Below are 23239 nucleotides of genomic sequence, written 5' to 3'. Positions count from 1 at the left end.
GCATAGAGACTTCAAACTTCTGTATTCCCAAAAGAGAAGTTTTTTTTAATGATACCTTTACATTTTTTTTCAAAACCATTCACCACCAGGAAGAAAAGTACTGTCATTTCCATATGCCTTCATCCGCAATGTGTTTTCACTTTCTTAATATTATCACCACCGCCAATATTCTTATATGATACATCCTGATGCTCTGCACATGTCTGCTTTTCCCTCCTTGCATTATCTCTTTAAGTTATCATCTGTGTATTGCTGCAGAATTGTTGAATGTAGCCTCCATTGTTTCTAACCTGCCAGAGAGCAAAGTTGAAAAGTGCAACGAGTCAGTTTCAGTGCGCTCCTCTGTATTCATTTCTTGCTGGAAAACAAGCTAGGATGTTTCCTTCAGCTGAGGTGTAGATATTTTATTCAACTAAATTTGTATCCTTGCCTTTCCCTTAATACGCTCAAGGCGGCTGCGAAACCAACGTTGCATCAATATGAAAGAGAGAGGTGAGAGCTGGGCACTGCCTTCGTGGCAGGAAACCACGGGCCTCACTACTTGTTACAAAGTACTCATGTTTGTCAGCGGATGATGTGAGGAGTTTGTATCCGCTGTGTGGTTGAAGTTTGGTGCCTCCCAGATGCACACCAGCCACAGTGGGCGGAGAGGAGTGGCTTCAGTCTTTCCACCCTATACTATTTTCACATTTTCAAACTGAGGTGGAGCTGCTGTTGGCTCCACTGTGAAATTATAGGTAACCACCTAAGTAATGTCTGATCCGAAGGTGTCGCGTGAAAGACTCTTCCCTCTGATGAGGCAGTTAAAATCATTAAATGTTTAAATCGCTTTCTTTTGTGTAGTCCCTAAGGCTCTGTGCAGGGTGGTTCGTATGTACAGGCAGTATCCTGCTTCCCCATTCTATCAGAGAATGTTATGCCTCCTGAAAAAAGCCATTCTTTAATTTACGGAATCCTCTGGAGTAGTCTTTGACATGGTACAAAAGCTTCAACTGAAAAGGGAAATCAGCCAAGCTATAACATATTCATCTTTCTGCATGTACGAGTTTCAACCCATCCACAGCTTCCTCATTATCAGTACACAAAACATGCATTTATGAGAAAGGGGGCTTGTAGCCAGATGGCTGAGTATTTGCCCCACCTCTTTTTGGCCTCTGACTCTTAGCCTATGGCATGTGGTCTGCAGCCCTGCTAGACAAAAGAGGGAGTGTCCTAAAACAGCCTTGATTGGCTTGGCAGGAGACTTTGCTGCCCGAAGTTCAGCATTTCCCATCTTGTTTTCACTCTCTTTGACTTTCTGCCAATAGAGCCTGTTATTGGGCTACTGTGCCCTGCCTGAGAGCCTCAGATTGCCAGGAGAGTGTATTGGAGACTTTTATGCATGTGTGTTCAAGTCACAACCAACTTATAGCGATCTCAGCAAGGGGTTTTCAAGGCAAGTGAGGAGCAAAGGGTTTTGCCAGTGCCTTCCTCTGCAGAGCAACCCCAGTCTTCTTCAGTGCTCTCCCACCCAAGTACCAATTGGGCCAGCCCTGTGTAGCTTCTGAAGTCTGATGAGATCAGGCCATAACATGCTACTTTCTCACCATGGTGGAGACTTTTAGCCTTTTGGGGGGGGGAGTATATTTTATTTTTATTATGGAAAGCCTTGATTAAAAATGGTTACTATTCTGGACTTCGTTCTCTACGCAATGCTTTGTGAACATAACATATCTTTTCCTTAAATAAAATTTGTGTCCTGTTTTTTCTCCACATCGCTTGGCAGCGCGGAGGGCAATCTAAACTCCCCTCTGTCTGGAGATCAGGGGGCGGGGCCACCAGCCATGTGACCATTTTCAAGAGGTTCCAGAACTCCGTTCCACTGCGTTCCAGCTGAAAAAAAGCCCTGGATGTGCATATGCCATACAGAATGCCTAATATTTCATGACCTTTAATTTTCTTATCATTGGTCCAATTCAGAGGTTTGGGCCCATGGTGACAAGTTAACAGAGAGGCCTTGGCCTTAGGAATGTGCTTTGTTCAGCTCCTGTAAGATACTATTAGCACAATTCCCGGTTTGGGTACTCCTCCTGAGACCGTGTCACTGCCCCTCAATAATGCAAAGGAGCTGAGCGTTTAAGGGAGCAAGTGAACCTTAAGCACATGGTCATTCTTTGCTTGTGCAATTGAATCCGGTGATACTTCATCTAGTCACACTAGCTGACAATTTGAGCTCGGAATGTGACAGAGCATAGAGCAATCCGTCTCATTCAGTTTAATTACCAGAGGGTGATTTCGACAATGTTAAGGCAAGCTCCATAAAGTAAGCAGGCAAGCACTCATCACATTCAGCTCGTGAAATGAACAGTCTTTCATGAGCTCTGTCATGCATGAATCATAAACGACCTTCGGCAGCTCTAGGTGTTACAGAAAGGCTTATTTCGACTTGGTGTGGCTTGTGTTGGAGCCAGCAAATCTTTACAGTGTTGGCACCAGGGGATGTTAATGTTCCACTGTAAGTCTGTTTGAAGATACAGCACACAACACAGTGACACTTTTAACTACAGAAGGTCCTTTATGATACTGAAATAAATCTATGGCATAAAGATTCTCAGTGGTGTGGGTTGATGGCAAGAATGACTATCTTCTTTGTTTTGTGAGTGTTTGTAGGAATACATCTTTTATTATCTAAATATGTATCTGTGTTTAATATCCGCCTGCCATGTTTCAATATAACGCTGACCCATTTCCACCCCAGCTTTAGTTCAACACAATAGCTGGCTAAGTCAGTGGAAATCAGTTGCTTGACAAGACTAGGAATCCTGGATTTAGGAATTTTGGAGTTGGTTGCACTGGGTCTGCATATATTGAAAATGTTGGCCCAGCTGAACAGGTGGTGGTGTTAGATATTTTATGACCAAGTGATAAAAGAAAATTGTTACCCATTTTATGATCTGTGAAACAAACCATAGCGTATATTGACCTGTAGAAACTGAATGACGATGCCTTTTACTTCTTTATTGTAGGATGAAATCCTTTGAATAAAACTTACCAGATATTATTTAGAACATTGTCTGTGTGCTAGGGTTACAAATAGAGATGGGCATGATCTGCATTATGATCAAAAAACCCCCACGATAATGGCGTTCACGCAATCGGGACTTGGTGGATCGTTGTCTTCCATGGCAAACGATCCAGCAGTTGGGAGGGGGCTGGACCAGGTCTGGATGGGGTGATCGTGATAGGATTGGGAAGCTAGACATTCAGGCGCCAACAATCTATTCCCCTGGCAACGGAGGCAGGGGAATGCCTGAGCTCTGTTTGAAACTTGATAATATTTCCCCTAGCGAGGAAAAGCAAACAGTTGTGAGTGAAAAGGTGGCTTCCTGAGAAAAATATAAGCAAAGTGATTTGGAGAGGAAGGGGTTAAGACTTAAGAGAGAGAGAAAACAAGAGAGCCTCTTTGAGCGCGGCTATCAGCAGAAGCTGTTTTGCGCTCCTCTCCTGAGTTCATTCAGTGCGTTGAAAGAGTTAACAACACTGAGAAGAGATCTCTCCTCCTGACTGAGTTCATTCAGTGCATTTTGGAAGACTGGCTGCTTGCTTTTAAAATCGGGTGGGAAGGATTCTATCCCGGCTTTTTTTAAAAAGCTGGCTGAAACTTGTTGACAGGGTGTCTCTCTCTCTCTCTCTATTTGGAGAGGCAGGGACGGCTTAAAAACTTTCCCCCCCTCTGCTCTGTGTTTGTTTGTGTGTGTGTGTGTGTGTGTGTGTGTGAGAGAGAGAGAGAGAGAGAGAGAGAGAGAAAACGTCCCCTCCCTGAGGAGGCGCTCGTCGCCAGGTTAACCTCCCCCCTCTGCTCTAAGTGTGTGTGTGTGTGTGAAAACGTCCCCTCCCTAAGGGGAGGCAGCTCGTCGCTGGGTTAAAAACTCCCCCCCTCTGATCTAAATGTGTGTGTGTGTGGGGGGGGGTGCCCCTCTGCTTTGGCCTCCCTGATCCCAGATCAGAAACGGGACTTGATTGGAGTGAATCGGAGATCTGGGGTCGTCACCAGCGCAGATCCACAATTAGCTTGATCGGGGGTTTTTTTGGATCGTGCCCATGTCTAGTTACAAACCTCCAGGTGGACTCTGGAGATCTTCTGGCATTACTACGGATCTCCATGTGACAGAAATCAATTCCCCTGGAGAAAATGGCTGCTTTGGAGAGTGGACTCTATGGCATTATACCCTCAGCGTTCAGATCTTTGCTCAGTCAGGAAACTCACTGTGATGGCCTTAGAGCCATTGCTGTTTCTGAGCTTAAGATTTACCTCTTAGGATTGCTGTGCATTAATGAGGGGAAAAACTAGGCATATCTTGTGGTACTTCACGGTCTCTTGGCTGGTTTTTACTCGCCTTTCTTTGGTTTTATATCTTGTGGTACTCCTTGGAGTAAAAGGGAGGAGGAATGCTGATGTAACAACAACAACAATAACTGTGCTTATAGACCACTCTTCTAGACAGATTAGTGTCCTATCCAGAGTAGTAAACAGGTTAGTGTTATTATTATCCCCACAATACAGCTGGGGCTGAAAGGAGTGGTTTACCCAAGGCCACCTACTTAGCTCATGGTAGTAGCAGGATTCAAACCAGTAGAGTGGTGATTCGCAGCCGGACCACTTAACCATTGTGCTACGGCAGCGCTCTATGATTTGTTGATCCTAGTTCCTTTTCTGCTCCTGAATGTGCCTCCCATAATAAATCTGGGACAAAACTCATGGTCCTGTGATATAAAAGGCAAGCAATGCTCTGAAGCCATGCCTTGGATGCTTTCAGATGAACACATAGCCCCTGAAAGTTAATTGAGCAGATAATATATGGGTTCAGTAATCCATTGCTAGAGAGCCCTTTCCCAACCTGCAGGCAGAAGTGCTTGGCGCACCACAACATGCATCTTTAAACCAAGAAATAACTGAGAGCCAAGCTACAAGTGATGCCTGACACAGGTTGGATACTTGTCAGCTTCCCTCAAGCTTTGATGGGAAATGTAGGCATCCTGGTTTTACAGCTTGGCTCTCCATTACAGCTGCAAGACCAGGATGCCTACATTTCCCATCAAAACTTGAGGGAAGCTGACAAGTGTCCAACCTGTGTCAGGCGCCACTTGTAGCTTGGCTCTGAGAGGCTCTTTCATGACAAATGGAGAAGGATGCCTTGGCCCAGTCCTGGGTGCTGGCATTTGGTCTGCTTCCCCAGAGGATCAGTAGCTCACTAAAAGGGACTGGTTGTGCCTGTGTTTTCACCTTAGTGATTGCATGGTCTGCTTGTGATAGTTGTAGAGGGAGGGGGGAAAGTTCTCACTTGCAATGATTTTTAAATTGTGAATTCCTTTTAAAATAATCAAAAAGAACCAGGCCAGTCTGAATATACACGCTATCCATGATTTCTAAAACTATAATGCCAATATTTGATCGTATTTTAAAATATGATAGGTTTGGCTTAAATATTTCTCTGTGACTCAGTTTGGGAGAGGAAGTTTTCTTAGGCTGGTGAGAAGAATGCTTAAGCTAGTTCAGTACAGCCCCAGGAGATTCCTGCAGGACACTTTACAGTTTGTGCTGCTATTTAAATGTCCTCTTAATGACCTGTATAAACCCAGAAAGGCAGTTACAGGCCAATGATGCCTTGTGTTAGGCTGCTTGAGCAATGCAAGATGCAGCAAACATGAAAGAACTAGTCTTCTGGTGTGCTAGCGGTTTGTTCTGTGTACAGCTAGCTTCTGATAATAAGGTTCTGATTTAGAAACAGAATGTATTTTTGGCATTACATTGTATTGCAATGATTTCTATTTAATTTAATTAATGTATTGATTTTTTTAATTTATGCCATTTATAGTCCACCTTTCTCACTGAGACTCAAGGCGGATTACATAGTGTGAGATTAGTACAATCAGTATCAAGGACATTTCTGTACAGTAGCAGGACAACAATGTCATAGGATTTTACAAAGACATCGCTTTAGCAAGGATCCAATCAGAGTTGAAAATTGCTGAAACAGAACAATCTGTTCTAGGACTGACATTAGACAACATGAAGCACAGGTAGCATATAGGAGTACATATTGAAAGCAACAGATAATATTCAAGGCAACATAGTGGTGAAGTCTATGGTCCCTAACTCATTAGCAAAACATCTGAGACTCCCTCCCTACAATACTTACCTCCTGTCTGAGTAAAAAGCCTTTTTGAATAATTCAGTTTTGCATCATTTGTCATAGCAAGGTTGGTGTAGGACTGCATAGACAGGGGGAGTTAGTTGGGATAGACACACCTTGTCATTTTCCTGCAGCCATATCTCTGTTAGGCAAGCCACATCAATTTTCTCTTCCTGCAATATCCCAGCAATGCATGCAATCTTATTCCTAACAGATCTGGTATTGCATAGTATTAGTGTAGCAGGTGGGGTGGAAGTGGCCCCGTTGTCAGCAGGTGGAATACTTGAGACATTGGATAAGCAGCGAGCATTACTGCTTGATTCTGGGTGCCTTTGGTAAGTCCCACTCCCATATTTACCAGCTCCCAACTGCACTTAAATAGTACATTTGCCAGACATTTTCACCATGCGAGTAAGTAGTAAGAAGCTCAGGACTGGACCCCACAACTACGTATTGGTGTATCAAAAATACTGGTGGTCTCAAATAGGCAACAGACTAGGGCTATAATCATGGTATAGTTGAGCAAGACCACTGTTGGGAGTGAGGGATCCTCTGCTTTTAGCCTTCACCCCCCCTCCCACCACCACTCACCTAGCCGGCAGGGGGGAAGGGGAAGCATGGGGAATGGGCCCCAAGCTTCAGAGTTTTCCTTGTGGCACCGGGAAGTACATCATTCCCAGCACAACAAGGAAGTGAAGGCTCCCACATGGGGCTGATTTGATGAAAATTGGGTGCAGCCCCTCGAGGGGAGGGGCTTCCCGGTGTGGGTTCCCTTCTTTGTTGTGCTGGGAATGATGTCATTCCTGATGTGACAAGGAAGAGCTCCAGAGTGCCTGCGTAAGATAAGTCCCTCCTACACCCCTGTCTTCTGGCTTGAGCTCTGGGGACCTGGCAACCCTAAACAGAGGAGCAAGATTTGACTTCAGTAGCACTTAAAGAGCAACAAGATTTCCAGAATGTAAGCTTTTGAGAGTCATAGTTCCCTTCCTACTTGCATCTGACAAAGGAAGCTTTGAGTCAAAAGTTCATACACTGGAAAATCTTGTTGGTCATGAAAGTGCTACTGAACTCAAATGTTACTTATTTCAGACATGCTTATGGAAAAGAAGAGATGCACCAGAACTCCATAAAGCAAGCTTAATTTAATACATTAAAAGATTGGTATACTCTTCCTGTGCTGGCATGTATGCAACCACATTGTTCATCCAACAGAATGGCATTTTTACCTGGTGGTGACTTCCAGTTCCCAGTCCCTCTGCCGACCACCATTTCCCCCTCTGTAATTCAGGAGGGTCCATTGACCTCCAGTAACACAATCACAGAGGCGGGTAGGAATCAGTGGTTGCAGCAACAAAAGAAAGTGGGCAAGTTTGCTCTGAGAAGTCCACAGCAGTGTTGCATAGGGGGGCCAGTCCTCCTGCTATAGTGGGAGGCTTCCCCCCACTGATGTCACTTTTGGGTGTATAACCGAAAGTGGCATTGTAGGTAGCTTTTGTTTAATGCAAGTCTCTAGCCTTTTTCGGAATGGAGTTATATGAAAAATGTGCACTCCTTATACATTTGGACCAATAGGGTCAAACAGGTCCTAAAAGTTAAGAGTTGAACGTAGAGCTAAGTGGTAACTAAGAATCAGTTGCCATAAACCACTCCCCTATATTTTGGATTCATTTGGAATCCCTCCTTGGATTTTGAAGCTTCCAAATCCAAGGAGTGTCACTACACAACTTCCAATGAACGGAATATAATATACATGCATTATTTTGTGAATTAAGATGAACTCAGGAGGCCAAGACCAAATACTTCTCTCCTCCAGGAACGTTCCATGTTATTCCCACTGATGTCATTTGGAGATATTCCAGAATTATATGGTGAAAGAGGGTTGGAATTTCTGCATAAAGAGGAAGGTCAACAGCACGGGCTGTTGAATTTAATACAGGAAGGCCAGATTTATTTCTGGGCTCAAAACTGCAGACATTCCCTGAGATTTGAAGAAATATAGTTCATTTGTAGCTTTCCTGAGGCTCCTGTCTTTAAAACGACAAAAGTGATTCTTTCAAACACAATTTCCTAACTGTTAATTTTAAATCTGAAAAACAGTGAGCGCTGAATACCTGACAGGAAGCCACATTGCTTGACAAGGAAGTGTTACCTCTAGTCAAAAACGGCTGGCTGTTGTAAATTAGAATTGTCAAGAAAGCACTTTACATATGTTCAATAGAACTATTTTACTTCATGCATCTCAGGCCTGATCTCTTGCAATGGATGCAGGAACTATGAGGCTGGGCTAGTCTCCTGAACATTTCATAGATGAAACTAGAGATATGCTTGTAATACCCCTTGTTGTGTCTTGCTGTATCTTCAGCCATGGCTTTATGATAGGTTTGCAGCAGTTTGCCACATTGTGAATCAGCAGAGAAAGACTACATGGAGTTTCAGACAGTTTCACTAAGGCCTTTCATTTGGCATTGCTGAAAGCTTTATGTTGAATGCTGTATTAATTTACCCTACAACAGCCTGCTCTTCCTTTTTTCCCCTTCAAAAGCTAGACAGTTTGTTCTTGGGGTTGAAGACATTATAGAGTTGCCTACTGTGGGTTGGGAAATTCCTGGAGATTTGGGGGGAGATGCCTGAGGAAGGTAGGGTTTGGGGACAGGAGGGATGTCAGCTGGGTAGAATGCCATAGAGTTCATCCTCCAAAGCAGCCATGTTGTCCAGGAGAACGAATCTCCATAACCTTGAGATCAGTTGTAATTCTAGGAGATCCCCAGCCATCACATAGAGGTTGGCACTCCTAGTTGGGAAATTCCTGGAGATTTTGGGGGCGGAACCTGAGGACGACACAGTTTGGGGATGGAGGAAGTTCAGCAGGGGTGTCATAGAGTCCACCCTTCAAAGCAGCTGTTTCCCCCAGGGGAACTCTTCTCTGTTCTGGAGATCAGTTGTGATTCTAGGAGATCTCCAGCTCCCACCTGAGGATTGGCAGGCAATCCCAAGTAATATACGACTGCAGCCTGATAATATGCTGTCACCCTTCAACATGTCTTTCCAATGTGAAATGCTGGATTGCGCCTTAGTTTTTGTATGTGTACAAAACATGAACTGTACTCACTTACCCCCTCACCCCTTAGAAATACCACTTTTAGAAACCCTGAAGAGAAGGATCAAACTTGAAGACTGAAACCTGAGCAACTCACATCAACAACTTTTTAACAAAGCAACCCCCAAAAGGCAAAACTGGAGGGAAAAAACTCGGGACCATGTTTTACAAGGGGCATGTAACAAAAAAATGATGATTATCCCTGGCAAACAGGGACAGGAAGGACTGGTCTCATTTACAGCTAATCTGCACCTTTCATTCCTTCTCCAGATACCACCATTGCCCTCATCTCCCAACACGGCCCTATCAGCAGACGGAGACATCGTGTCCCCTTTCTGAGTATTCAGAAAAATACCCCCTTTACTCCAGCTTTCAACCCAGGGAATCATGTAAACCCAAAGCAGAATATATTAAGCAGCCAGTGCCCATGGAAGGCACTTCAACTGCCAGGTAAGAAAATGAAAACAGAGAGAGAGAGATCTCTGAGCGGGGCTCTTGGAGGATTACGTAGAAAATAGTTGTTATCTGGGTGAATGGCTAGACTCCAACGGTGTTCTTTGTGGGTAGCAGGGAGGGTAGAGAATGGCAATCTCTGTTCCTCTCTATGTTATAGGATATATGTTGTTATTTCTCAGGAGAATCTATAGAACTTTTCCTGTGACATTCTGGGGATACTGAAGGTGCATAGAAAGGGAGCAGGTTCACTCATCATAACTGCTACTTCTGTCTTATATGCATTCATTGTGAAGTGTGCATAGACTCATTCATTCATGTATTTATTTATTTACACCATTTTAGCCTACCTTTCTCCCAGCAGGGATTCAATTAGGAATCACGAAAAAGTAATATTCCTAAGAGAACCTAGGGCTGCCAATTGGCCTGAAGAAAAATGTTCTGTCCCTCTAGTCCTACTCTCAGTAACGATGTTATATAAAACATATTTACTAGCTCTGCATCTCAATAGCACCCTTTTCTTAAAAGATGAGCGGATGTGAAATGAGGGGAGGGGGAAAGGACAGTTGAAGCTTTTCATTATGGCGTGGTGGTAAATAATGTAACCTGGCAACATCCCATTAAGTCTCTGTTAAATGGACAGGGCATTTTCCAGGCCACTTGGGCAACCCAAAAGAACCCTGAGTTTGTACATTTACAGGCACATAAGGCATGTGTGCACCACAGAGGGAATGCAGGTAGACTGGAGTCAAGCTTTACCACTGTGGTCCCATCCTCTACTTATGCACATTTAGCATCTCCAGAACCTTATGGAAAACTTTCACTGACTCTTTCAGTGGTTCTATCCGCTGCGCAACTATAGTTGTAGAAAACAAATTGATACGTTTACTAGCTCTGCATTCCAGAGGCACCCATTTTTAAAAGGATGAGCAGATGTGCTAGGGGGTATGGATAACATAGCTACTCTTATGCGGTGTATAAAGTAACTCTAATAAATGCTCTTAAAACATGCTGGGGTTTTTTGCAGTTTAATACCAACAGCAGGCCTTCGAACCTTGCTCTGAATCTTGTATCCTACCCACTAGAATCTGAAGTGGTGTCCTTGCTGTGGAGCCAAGGAACTCAAGAGTGCAATCTTATTTATTAAACTCAAGCAAGAACCAAAACAATTCACTTATTAAATAACAAGATTAAAAAAAAAATGCCTGATGCCAAAATATCACATGTGAGGTCACTGCAGCTAAAGTAATATTTCATGCAGCTCTACCTACGGGGCACTGAAAGTTCCCCCAAAGTTCCCGAGGTGTAAATCCCTGGCTGTGAAAGTTCCTTCTCCTGGGTTTACTCCATTGGTCATGAGAAGAGCACTTAAAGGCTTGTCACAGGCTTTACCCCCTTCCTCCCAACATGGAACCAGTCTTTTGTTTAGCCAGCTGTGCTTCCCCACAAGAAGCAGGAATCAGGAAGTAAAGTTTTTTTAAAAAAATAAAAGAAAAAAGCTGCAACCGTATGGATAAAGCTCTTGCCTTTTTGGCAATGGTGATAAACAACCCAGCAATGCTTCTAAGAGGCAAGAACTTTAACTGATTCAAGAGTTTTAAAAAGGCGAGATGCTTACCTGAGATTAACCATGTTCACCCATTGTGTTTCTGCATCCTTTAGAACTAAGGATGTGCAGTTTTTATCAATACCAAGCATCCAACAAATGAAAAGAAGCAAAAGCCTTCTGACTTTTTATGCATTCCAAGTGCTTCAGCCCATGGCACATCCCAAACTGGCTAATGAAGAAGAGTAGCTGTTCCTTTCAGTGTTAGCTGTGCTTTTAAAGTGTGTAATCTCAGGAATAGAGTCCTTAAAATCTCCCCTTTTCCCTCTTCCCTGTTATCTCTCATTGCTGCCCCCCCCCCAATAAAAATGTATGCTGTAAACTTTGTATCATGACCTGGATGGTCTAGGCTAGCCCTGTAAGGGAATTGTCAGCTCAAGACTACATCTTCGGTAAAAATGGCTGGACTTAGGCTCAGAACTGTAAGTATTGCCAGGTTGTGACCTAGCTCAGATATGTGGTTGCTGGGCTGATTAATAACAGCTGTGGAGCTGTTGCTGAGTTCCCCAGAGATTCGACCTTGGGAGACGGTTCTCAGAGAGGCTCCGTGTTCACTCCCTAGATTTTCACACTGCTGAAATGCTAATTAACAGCTCAGCCCCAATTGTTGCTGAGTGATTCACTGAGTCCTGAAAAGATGGCTTCTCAGCTCCCCAGTTAGTTTTCTTCAACCAAGGAAGCCGAAAGCTGCAAGTTCATACTATTCATCACTGCAGCATGTCAAACCAGGCATGGGAAAAGGCTCATATTCTAGCTGACAGGTGAGATAAGCAACAATGGATACCAAACAGAGATGCCTGGGTAGTTAGCTCTCAAGTTTTTGGACAGAAAGATTTTACTATGTAACAATAATGGTGGTGGTGGAGGAGAGTGCCCTCAAGTCATAGCTGACTTATGATGACCCCTGGCAGGCTTGTCATAGCAAGAGACTAACAGAGGTTGTTTGCCATTTCCTGGCTCTGCAACCCTCGTCTTTGTTGGAAGTCTCCCATCCAATTACTAACCAAGGCTGACCCTGCTTAGCTTCTGAGATCTGACGAGATTAGGCTCACTTGGGCTATCCAGGTCAGGGCATGTATCAGAAGTAAGGTGGGAAAGGAAGAGCTTTCAGTCTCACAAACTAAAGGGGGAATGTGTCCCACCAGCCTGATCCCTGAAGTGGCTGTGATCAGTGCTCAGAATTAGGAGAAGCGGAGGTGACATTCCTGATAAGCCCAATCTTATCAGATCTCAGACGTTAAGCAGTGTTGGTCCTGATGGGAGACCACCAAGGAATTCCAGGGCCTCTATGCAGAGGCAGGCAATGGCAACCACCTCTGAACATCTGTTGCATCTGCCAGTTGCAGTATGGCAGCACTTTCTGCCACCACCAAACTCCTTCGGGGAGGGACCTGTATTTTTATGGCACACTCTAAAGATCCATGTAAACTGATGGAAGTAATAATATAATTCTACAAACAAGGTCTGTGAATTTCTTTTACTAAAGCACACTCCCAAGGGCAGTACCTGATAACAAGAGAAAAACTTCTCAAAATAGCAAATTATTTAATCCTCTGAGGAGATCCCAATGTGTTCTGAGCAATTAGTTCTTCATCAGGGGAATGTAAAATGACTATACTAATGCAGTCCGATAGATGCTGCTATGAAGAAGTCCCTACGTTTGTTCTTAACCATCTTTCGCCATCTAGATCACCTGTTCCTCTGCAAACTTTCTGAAGACTGTTGTTGCACCCCCTACATTAATAATCCATTTTGTGCCTCACCCACGTCCTTCCTTGACAACCACAGATGAGACACATTGATGTTGTTGTTCACAGGAGAGATTACATTCCTCATGAAGTGACGCCTATAAAGCTGAGACCTCCGGACCAATATGTTAGGAGTAATGAAAATATGGACACGTTGTCCACATACAAGCAAGACTACAATGCTTACCCCATCAACCGTGTGGCTCCTTGTTTGCCTCAGTCACAAAACTATGCCTCTGATGAGAAGATGACCACAATACCTACGTACAAAGGTACAACATGTCTTATATGACGATCTTCTTTTAAAAATCTTTCTGTAAGAGCAAAGACTGCTGTCCTTTTTTACTTTGGACATTACTTAGGACTTCTTGGCAGGTTCTTGATATGACAAAAAACATAAGCAGCTGTCAAGTTTGATAAACAAAAAAGAACAGGGTGTGTTTATAGCCAAGGCTGACATTTTTATTGCTGCTGTTTCCCATGGAAGGCCTGCAGGCCACTTCTTTGGGGCTGGGAATAAGTAGGACTTGTAAGACACCAGAGACCTTGAACCAATGACTCTAGCAGCAGGATTAGCCAAAGAGTTTATTGTCTATAGCCATAGGCTATCACAATTTACCAAACATCGACTAATAAACAGTTAAATCCATCATCACAGTTTGTAAAGGTTAATTAAAATTAATTAAAACAGTACAGTATGCCAAACTATCCCAGGAATCACGAAGCAGCCTCATTCAGTACCACCTTAGATCTTATCTTTTTGGCTGTGAGTGCAAACTGAGAGACTTTGTAGGACACATGATTATCAGTGTCAGATAACAAAAACACAATCTTCTCGATTTCAGATATGTGTTTGTGACTGATAGGATTCTGGCCAAGAATTTAGCTCTGGGTACACTATATAATGGACAATAAAGTAGGTAGTGGGAAAGGTTCTCCACTGTAGGTAATCCACAAATGCAGGCACGATGTTCCATAGGGATGTGAGAATAATGCCCTCAGCAGGATTAGCGCACCCCAGCAGAGGAGAGATCGGATGCCCTGTTCTCTCTTGCATTTCAGCTCTTTGACTGCAAATGGCAAGAATGTGGTACTAGAGCTACCCGTTTAACAGGGTTCAAGAGCAATAGAATTTCAGTCAGTCTACAAAGCTGTTTATTGTCTCAGTCTGAGGACGATGTTGCTCAGGCAGCACCTGGTTTCTCCTTCAAACTTCAAGCCCTGGCTGAATTGAATTTTTTAAAACATATTGTTGAGAAGTCCCTTTCAGCCCACAGCATCTGTGTATCACTGTTGCTATCGCCCGAGGTAGAGCTCCATGCAGTTGAGAAGACACGTGGCAAGCCGGGCAAGCCGGCTTTACATTTTAGGTTTATGTGCAGAACACCATCCTAGGAAAGGGATTTTTCATTTGTTTACATTTAAATTGGCCTTCGTTATCATTAAAAAAAGCCTTGAATGAATCTCGCATTAACTCTGATCAGTACAATTGCTAAAATGATTCAAAATCAAACACTTGCCATATAGGAAAGTCAGGAAAGGGCGGCTCCATTGAAGTTAATGGGAACCGTACCATTGCTTTCAACTATTTCAAACATGTGGATTCACACCAGTGGGGGAATTTGTCTTCCATATTTTCTCCTTAAATTCACTGCCTATGTGCCATATGTAAATCTTTATCGGCAATGTTTAGAGCAGCCTTTACTGGGGTTTCAAGAGCTCTAATAAAATGCAGCTTAGTCACATTTGGTTGTAATTTGCAACATTTTTTTTGCCATAATCCACAAATGGAAATCTCCATCTAATAACTGGTCCCGAGACCTTGTTCCCTATTGTGTTGATTCATGTTAACAGAACATAGTTCATCAAGATGAAGGATTGGAACAGAACTGGATCCCTTCCCAGGTGAGCATGCAGGCTATGGTGTGCGTCTTGCCAGGTTACAGAGTGCACTTGGAGCTTCTGCAAGAGCAGGTTTTCCCATTTACTTTTAATGGAAATGAATGGGAAAGATTTTAAGGGACGCACCGGTAATGTCGGGACAACCATTATTCCACAAAACAGTGAAATGTAACTAGATGTGTATAATAAGATGCTGTGCACACCATACAAGTAATGAAAGCAAACTGGAATATCAATCTCCATCTCCTTTATCTTAACAGAAGGGTAGAGGCATGTGCTGTGCTGATGGAACCTGCCTTTCTCATACATGCATTATGAAGTGGGTGAACAACCAGATCCAATGCGAGGCAGCCGTTATTTGGAAGCTATGCTTGTGGGGCTTCCAAATGACTGTTGTTACTTATGTATAGTCTGCATTTGCCATTGTAAAAAAGCCCTCCTGAATAATTCAGTTTTGCATAGTTTGCAGAAAGCCAGGAGACTGGGAGCTCTCCTGACCTGGCAGGCCATTTCATAAGATAGGGGCTACTGCAGAGAAAGGGTGTATGGGGGCCAGTGTGAAGAATTTTGCTCAGCTGCAGGGTGGTATCTGCAGAAGGCCCTGTTCAGGTAAGCCAAACTGCCATGGTGGAGCTTAGGCAATCCTGCAGATATGAAGGGCCAAAGCTGTGAAGGGCTTTGTATGTGATAATAAAAAAACCTTGAATTGAGCCTGGCTACTGATGGGTAGCCTGTGGGGTGACTGCAGAATGGGAGTAATATGCATGTTCTGCTTAGCTCCTGACAGTAAACAAGTTGTAGTGCTTTGTGCCGGCTGGAGTCGACTGTGAGGGGAAGCCTATGTAGAGCATTACAGTTATCTAGTCTTGATGTTACTGAGGCGTGAATGAAGGTGGCCAGATCGGCCATGTCAAGGTAGGGAACCATCTTCCAGGCTAGTCAAAGTTGGGAGAAGGCCTTTTTTGTAGCTTCATCCAAGCCAATGTTAGGAATTACGCATCCCACCGTTGCTGATATTATTGAAGAATATCTCATTAGCACTATAGAACACAAAAGGCGAACACAATCTTGGGGTGTATTAACAAAGTTATAACATCCAGATCACAGAATGTCATTATCCCACTATATACCATCTTGGTCAGGCCTCATCTGGAGTATTGTGTGCAGTTCTGGAGGCCTCACTTCAAAAAGGATGTGGACAAATTGGAACTGGTGCAGAGGAGAGCAACCAGGATGGTCAAGGGCCTGGAGACCAACCCCTACGAGGAAAGACTGAGGGGAGTGGGAGAAGGTTCAGTTTGGAGAAAGGAGGTTGAGGGGAGACATGTTTACTCTCTTTAAATATTTAAAAGTCTGTCACTTAGAGGAGGGAAGGGAGCTGTTCCGGTTGGCAAAAGAGGATAGATGTGAAACTATGAGTTTAAACTACAGGAGTGAAGGTACTGGCTGGACATTAGAAAATCTTCACGTTAAGAGTAATCCAGCAGTGGAATCAGCTGCCTAGGGCTGTGGTCGTTCCCCCTCACTGGCAGTCTTCAAAGAATAATCAGCTGGACGAATACTTGTCAGGGATGCTTTGAGCTGTTCCTGTGCTGGGTAGGGAGTTGGACTAGATAGTTTGTAAGGCCTCTTCCAACTCTTTGACTCTATGATTCTAAGTCTGAAAAACCACTGATTCCCTGTTTAAATTGTGTATTCATGTTTGCCAGCACTCCACTTCACTTCTGTTGTTTCTTTTACAAAAGCGACAATTATATGGATGTAGCTAGGTTTTATAAGCAGTACTAGCCAACATCCTAAACTTTTCCCCAGCAAAGTTAATGGTGACAATTGCTAAACTATAGGTAATTTTTCAAGACAGAGATAAAGTATTTCTTGAACAGACATAAATGTTATACGCTCAGAATAATGGGGGCATATTTAAAAGCTGGCCTTGGCTTCTTCGCTTCTGTTCCAAGAAAGGTGGAATATTCTTTACAAATGGAAGGGTTAAATGATAGTGGATATTGCTCTTGAGACAGCAGTTAAGCATCAGACTCTTGCTTGCTTGTTTTTGTCAGATGACCAGGGAAATACTGATAAGATTTGTGAACATAGTTTGTGTTCCAAAAGCTGTGAAAGAAAAACCCATCCCAACTTCTGCTTTATATGTAAACTGGTGGATGTGAGATGACATATGAATGATGGCCCACTTAACGTTGAGTTTGGACCTCACTGCAGCCTGAACGACCCCCTTGCTGAAGTTTGGAAGTTTCTTGGGAACCAGGGAGGTCACAGTTCCAATTGTGCAGGCTCCAGTATACTATGTTGCCAAGTAGGCCCCCTCTCCTGCTTCAAGGCCTGCCATGAACTGTGTTGGAGTTCTCCGTGTTGCTGATTTACTGCTACACCAAAAACTGCCCTGCACGTGTGCACTTTAATACACGTGTCAGTTTCCTGCCTGCTTGCTAGTTATTCTGCTGTTGCAATAGACTGTGTCAGTTTCCTGAATCCATGTCTGGACAACTACACTAAGGACTCTCTTTCTGGGCAGCCTTGCCCAAGCCTATATCTGGACCTCCCTGTGTGTGTTTGGACTTTATTACACGTGTGCTCCGTGCCTGCCTTGCCATCCACCACGGGCTGTGCCTGTTCCCTGCTATGGACTGTGTTTCACGTGCTGTTTCCCTGCCTCCATGGAAGCCCGCCTCACCTGGGCCCCAGCCGCGCTGTTAGCAGCCGGGTGCCAGCCGGGGAAAACCTCCAGCGAGCCTGACCAGGCACCCCCTGGCCAGTTCCCGCCTGGGAGCCTCCCGCGGGCCAGTTACCCAGCTTGCCCTCACTACCGGGCAGCCTGCTAGCCAGCCCCAGCCATGCCCAGCCGGCAGCCATGTTCTTAGGCAGCCAGAAGACCTAGAGAAGAAGCCTGCTTTGGGAAGCCATTTCGGAGAAGCGGGCATACCACGTCTGCAGCGAGAGAACCTCGCCCCGCTCGTCATATCCTAAGAGCCGCCCCGGAGAAGAAGCTAAGTGCCGACCATCCCAAGCACTTAGAGAATGCATCTCAAAGAAGCCTCCGCATTCCAGAGCTGATGACATCAGGACAAGCCCCATCCGCTGGAACATCCATTCAACACGCCCGGATCCCCCCTCCCTCCTTTGTCCCCTCTTCCTAAGGTGTCACTATAACACAATCAGATTCCTAAAGTGGCCCATCTAAGACATTCAGAAAACCATTAAGACCTTTGTTTCAACCCGTGAGAACCACAAGGTACAGCACCACCCCCAGGGTACGTTTTGGGGTGTTTAAGCTGGCCGCTCTGGCCACATGGTGTGTACGCCTTCCTTGTCCAGACCCCTTGTTGTCTCTCTGTGGATCCAGTGCTGGCATTGGACCACCTCGCTGCTGTGTCTCTACTCCGCTTCAGGATTGTAAGTATATCCCTTATCATCGTGGGTGCCTGCTCATGCGACCGTCCCTATATTTCCTACTCTATGTTTCCTAGTCCTTGTATGCTATCTTGTGTGTATGTGCAAGTTCAGGCTTACACCACACTATTAGTAAATACACATTATTGATTGCATATTTGTAGTCTGCCTCTTTATTACGTGAGCGTCTGGAGAAGGGACCTTGGTATAGATGGTTCTGGACTGCTAAGCTAATTCCCCATTCAAAAGAGCAGTTCCGGTAACAACTAAGACAGACCCACATGCAAAATACAGTGTGTGGGTACCCTTATGATGTGATAGACTAGTGTGCTAGTCATTCTGAATCGGGGCAAGGAAACCTGTAACATGTTGAAAGCATTTTTGGTTATTTTAAAAATTTACTTGGAAAGGCTCTGATAAGCTAGAGAACCAGCAGGACAATGGGGCTGTAGGTAACGTTATCAGATCTCACAAAGAAAGTCCCACCGCTCTGTGATGTGATTCAGTGTATAGTTTCATTGTTCTAATTGTCTCCCAGATACACTCATGTCTATCTAGAGATAGATAATCTAATTTTAGAGTCACTTTGTTTGGATTTGCCAAGATCAGCCTGAACTTTGAAACATGTGGCTTGTATCCTTGGTTCCCTCCTACATTCCCTAATTTTTTCAAGATGGTGATACATGGGAAGCCATTCATATCTACCAGAGAAGAATGAGCGTTTCAATAAAATTGTAACAGATTTAAATGGGGGATAGTAGCACGGTTGGCTCCAGCTAAGTAAAGTATATTCATAATACCTAGGAGAGCTCCAAATGTGTAGAGTTTATAAAAAATTTTTTGAAATGGAAGACATGTGGAAACATTTGTCATCTTTTTAATGTTGTACAAAACTGCCGTATCAGTGAATTCCCCAAGCTAGATTATCACAAAATAACAGCAAACTCTGAAATGGATCTTAAAGTTCAATGTAGTTTTGATGGCCTACGAAGGCGTATCTGAAAAGTAAAGACTTATGAACCTCCCCTATGCTTACATAAAGACTCTATATAAGAAGAAACCATAAACAGCAAAGTACATTTTCACTTACTTCATCATTTTATTTTCCCATGATCCCTTTCAACACAAGTTCCTGGTTTCCTTCCCAAGATACCCTAATCTTTTATTACATGCAGTAGCTATTAAACTTTGACTCTCAGTTGAGATGCTCTACATTTCAGAGGTTGGTCTACAGCATTGGTAAGAAGCAGGTTGAAATCCTGATGCTGATCGAGATGATACATCCAGATGGTAATGTCTCCTGTTTGAGCAATTTCCCTCAGAGTCAGAAGAGGATATGGGAACCAGTACTAGGGGGGAGAGGTACAATATTGTGTAGGGTTGCGTGCCAGACTCTCAGCACAATCCATCATCTGGGCTATGCTAGGACAAATGTAAGGAAGTAGTATTTCACAGAACGCACAGTTAACATCTGGAATTCACTACAAGGAGATATACCGGTCACAACTCAGAAGGTTAAAAAGGGTTAGACAAATTTTGTCAACAGTTGTTAGCCATGAGAGCTGTGGAACCTTTCAGTCCGGAGACAATAGTTCTCTTAATGCCAGATGCTGGGGGACAGACAATAGGGTGAGGGGATGTTGTTGCCTCTCTCATGGGCCCCCGCAGAGGAAACCTGCAAGCCCTTGTCAGAAGGAGAATGTTGGATTAGATCAGGCTCCCCAAATTTGCAGAACCGTTTGAAAGGTATTGGAACATAAAATGGCTGACACAGGAGCAGGGCCAGTCTCAAAAGGTTGGTTCATACTCAAAGTGTGTTTGAGGAGAATGCAGACAAGAAAGTATGGATTTCTACCTCTCTCCAGCCACATCCGGCCACCTTTCTTCCCTGTTTCCCCTTGTACCCTTCCTCCAAAACACTGGCAGGTGTTTTACATTTTAAAAACTGCACAGATATGCCTACTACCAATTAAAAAAAACTGGCAAAAAGCCCTCTGAGGGTGGAGGAGAAGAAAATGGCTGTCATAAGGGGAAAATACAGAGTAAATTTCCATGCAGAGGTTCCATTGCTGCTGTAAATGCTTTTAAATTCAGAGTGGCAATGAGAACAAAATAGGGAGTCATCTCTCCCTGCCACCACGAGGAAGTAACTAATGGCTGGACACAGGATAAACTGTTATGACAGGAGAAAATTTAATACTGGGGTACTGGTTTCTATGATAGCTTTCTCTGTGTGTAGTTCTTCCCTGAGTTGTTATTCCTTGATCTATTTGTGCTTTCCTTCTTTCAGTAAAATGGAAGGAACGTGCTTCTTCCATATATCTTTCTTCTGCTTGGTGTACTTGGGAAATATTTACTTTTGAAAAAAAAAACCTATAATTTTATCATGATATGAAAATAACATTTAAACCTCCAAAATCCGAAGGATATATACGAAAATAAAAGTAAAGCAAATAGATAGATAATACAAAAATGTCTTTGATATAGTTCATATTCAGAAGTTCATCTTTACGTAATTATTGCATAAATTATCCTGCTGGCTACAACATTTCCCATATACAAATACAAGAATCATGGTTATATTCATTCTTCCTGTTCACATTTGCTGTTCAATAATGTATGTTAGAAATAAGCCGTAAGGGAATATGAATGTACAAATGTCTGCTTTTTTGTAAATGAGATTTAGATGCAATTCAAAACTTAAGCCACTATCGTCTTACTTTTCAGGTGATTATGTGGCATGGAATCAGCCCAAAAGGGACATGATTAAACCGGACACCTCTTACCACCCACCAGATGCAAAGTTTGATCACCGAACCACCGTCCAGGATGCTTATCCCTACCAGGGCCCAGTTGTTACCAAGAGCTGCAAGCCTTTTCAGGCACCGCACATCTCCAAAATTCCCTTGGAAGATATGACTAATTATAAGTTGAATTATGTGCACCATCCTTTGGCAAAACGCTATGTCCATGAATATCAACCATTCAAGCCCAGTGATGTCCCGTTCGATGGTCTCACCACACACAATCTGTCTTACAAAGGGCTGATGGGAGAGCCTGCTAAGTCTTTGAAGCCACCTCATAAATTGCCAGAGCACAGTTGCTTTGTTGGTACTACTGAATTTCAGGAAAAGTTCCAACCTTGGCCAGTACCTCCCATCTTTAGTAGAAAACGCGATGTCTATGTACCACCCAAGAATAAGATGGACCTCCAGACATCTACACAGATTCATTACGGAAATCCTCATGGCCGGCCAGCAACATCCTGTAAACCTTTGGCCCGTGTTCAACAAAGCACAGATCCTTTTGATCACAGATCCACTATGAAAGATGATTACCAGCCTTGGCAGTATGCAAAACCAGATGCTGTTTTTCCTAGATCATCTATCACATTGCCAGTTGAACCCATGGACACGTTGACCACTTTTCAGACTCATTATGTGCCTCACCCACTTTCAGTCACGAAGAGCTTCAGGCCCCGTTTACCTGGCCCTAAGGCGCATATACCGTTTGCTCAGAAAACCACCTATGCCATAAGCTACACCCCAAAGAAAGCTGTCATGTGCCCTGCTGCTTTCAAAGAGCCACCTGGTTATGTATTTGACAAGGTTGATGAAGGAGGCCACAGAAGGTTCCGTCCTGCTTCCGTGGCCCGATCTCAATGCCCCTCAAATTCAAAGATGGCAGATCATAGAGGCAGCCTATCTAATGGTGGAATAAAACAAGCAGGCTCCAAACAGCTAGCATTAGGAGTCTGAACTTTTTAGCCTGCCCCAAAATAGTTGATTTTTATTCCTTGATGAATCCTCTTGATATAAAGCCTTTTTGTTTGGGACTAACACCTAGTAAAGCTGAATAAATTACTAGCACTCAAGAAATGAGTATTTTCATTCTTCTTCCCTGGCTGCTTTATTAAGTCTTCTCACTACAGTCATCCAGGCTTGATTCCAACGTGCCACCTGTTAGGCCTCAGGTTTGCCTTGATGTTAAGTTCTCTGACCTGGAAGTGCTATTCTCTGAGGTTGGCTCAGAGTTATGTTCCTTGGATCTGATATTCCAAGCCTTTTTCTGAAAGGAGTATCAATCATTGTTTAGGAATTTCCTGATTTTATGGCAAGCCTGAAGAATGATAGCTCTTTGCATTGCATTTAACAGGAATTACATAGATAACAGGATGCTAGATTAGGTGGACATTAATGCAATCCTTTTCTTATGCTCTTAACTAGAGATGGGCATGAACAGGGAAAAAAACTGAACATGATGTTCGTTGTTCGTTGCCATCCACGAACAGGGACTCACGAACAACCACAAACATGGCCTGTTCATAAACATGTTTGTGGTTGGCTGTTCGCGGGGGCCAGCAGGCTCTCCTCCAGCCATCATCCAAGTTTGCAAATCAACCAATATAACCGTCACCTACTAACTAATGTAACATGAAAGAATACTCAATACTCTTATATGCAAAATTACAAAATTTACTCGCACAGCATTGAATTCCAAATACGCAATCAAAACAGTTCTAATTAAACAGCCGTATTAGGGCATGTATCACGCTCCAAATGAAAACAACAAGGGGAGGGGAGAAAATTTTCAAACCAATCCCCTATAGTTTGCAGAAACACAACCACTTTGAATAGGGCTAAGGGAGCCTCTACACAATTTCATACAGATTTCAATATGTACAAGGCACATACATGTTGCTCAAGTCAATATTTCAACAAAAAGTAAATTGTTAAATTAGAATCGATATTTTCAAATTGTAACTGTCATCCAAGTTTGGTCAAGATCCCTACTGCACCATTCCCAGAAACCTGACCTGAGCAGGCATCAGGAAAGGTACCAATAATAAATA

The 23239-nt window shown here is 43.5% G+C and overlaps 1 protein-coding gene across 1 annotated transcript; it reads left to right on the top strand.

Moving 5' to 3' along the window:
* Window positions 1-9550: 9550 nt before the first annotated feature.
* Window positions 9551-22145, top strand: SAXO1 (stabilizer of axonemal microtubules 1). Its single transcript, XM_054987600.1, has 3 exons — window positions 9551-9720; window positions 13147-13349; window positions 21115-22145. Exons 1-3 carry the CDS (start codon window positions 9698-9700, stop codon window positions 22143-22145), a joined length of 1257 nt encoding a protein of 418 aa, XP_054843575.1. The 5' UTR covers window positions 9551-9697.
* The last annotated feature ends 1094 nt before the right edge of the window (window positions 22146-23239 follow it).

The sequence above is a fragment of the Eublepharis macularius genome, chromosome 8 (assembly GCF_028583425.1).
Source record: "Eublepharis macularius isolate TG4126 chromosome 8, MPM_Emac_v1.0, whole genome shotgun sequence".
NCBI classification, from domain to species: Eukaryota; Metazoa; Chordata; class Lepidosauria; order Squamata; family Eublepharidae; genus Eublepharis; species Eublepharis macularius.
This window is presented reverse-complemented; position numbering and strand designations above follow the sequence as displayed.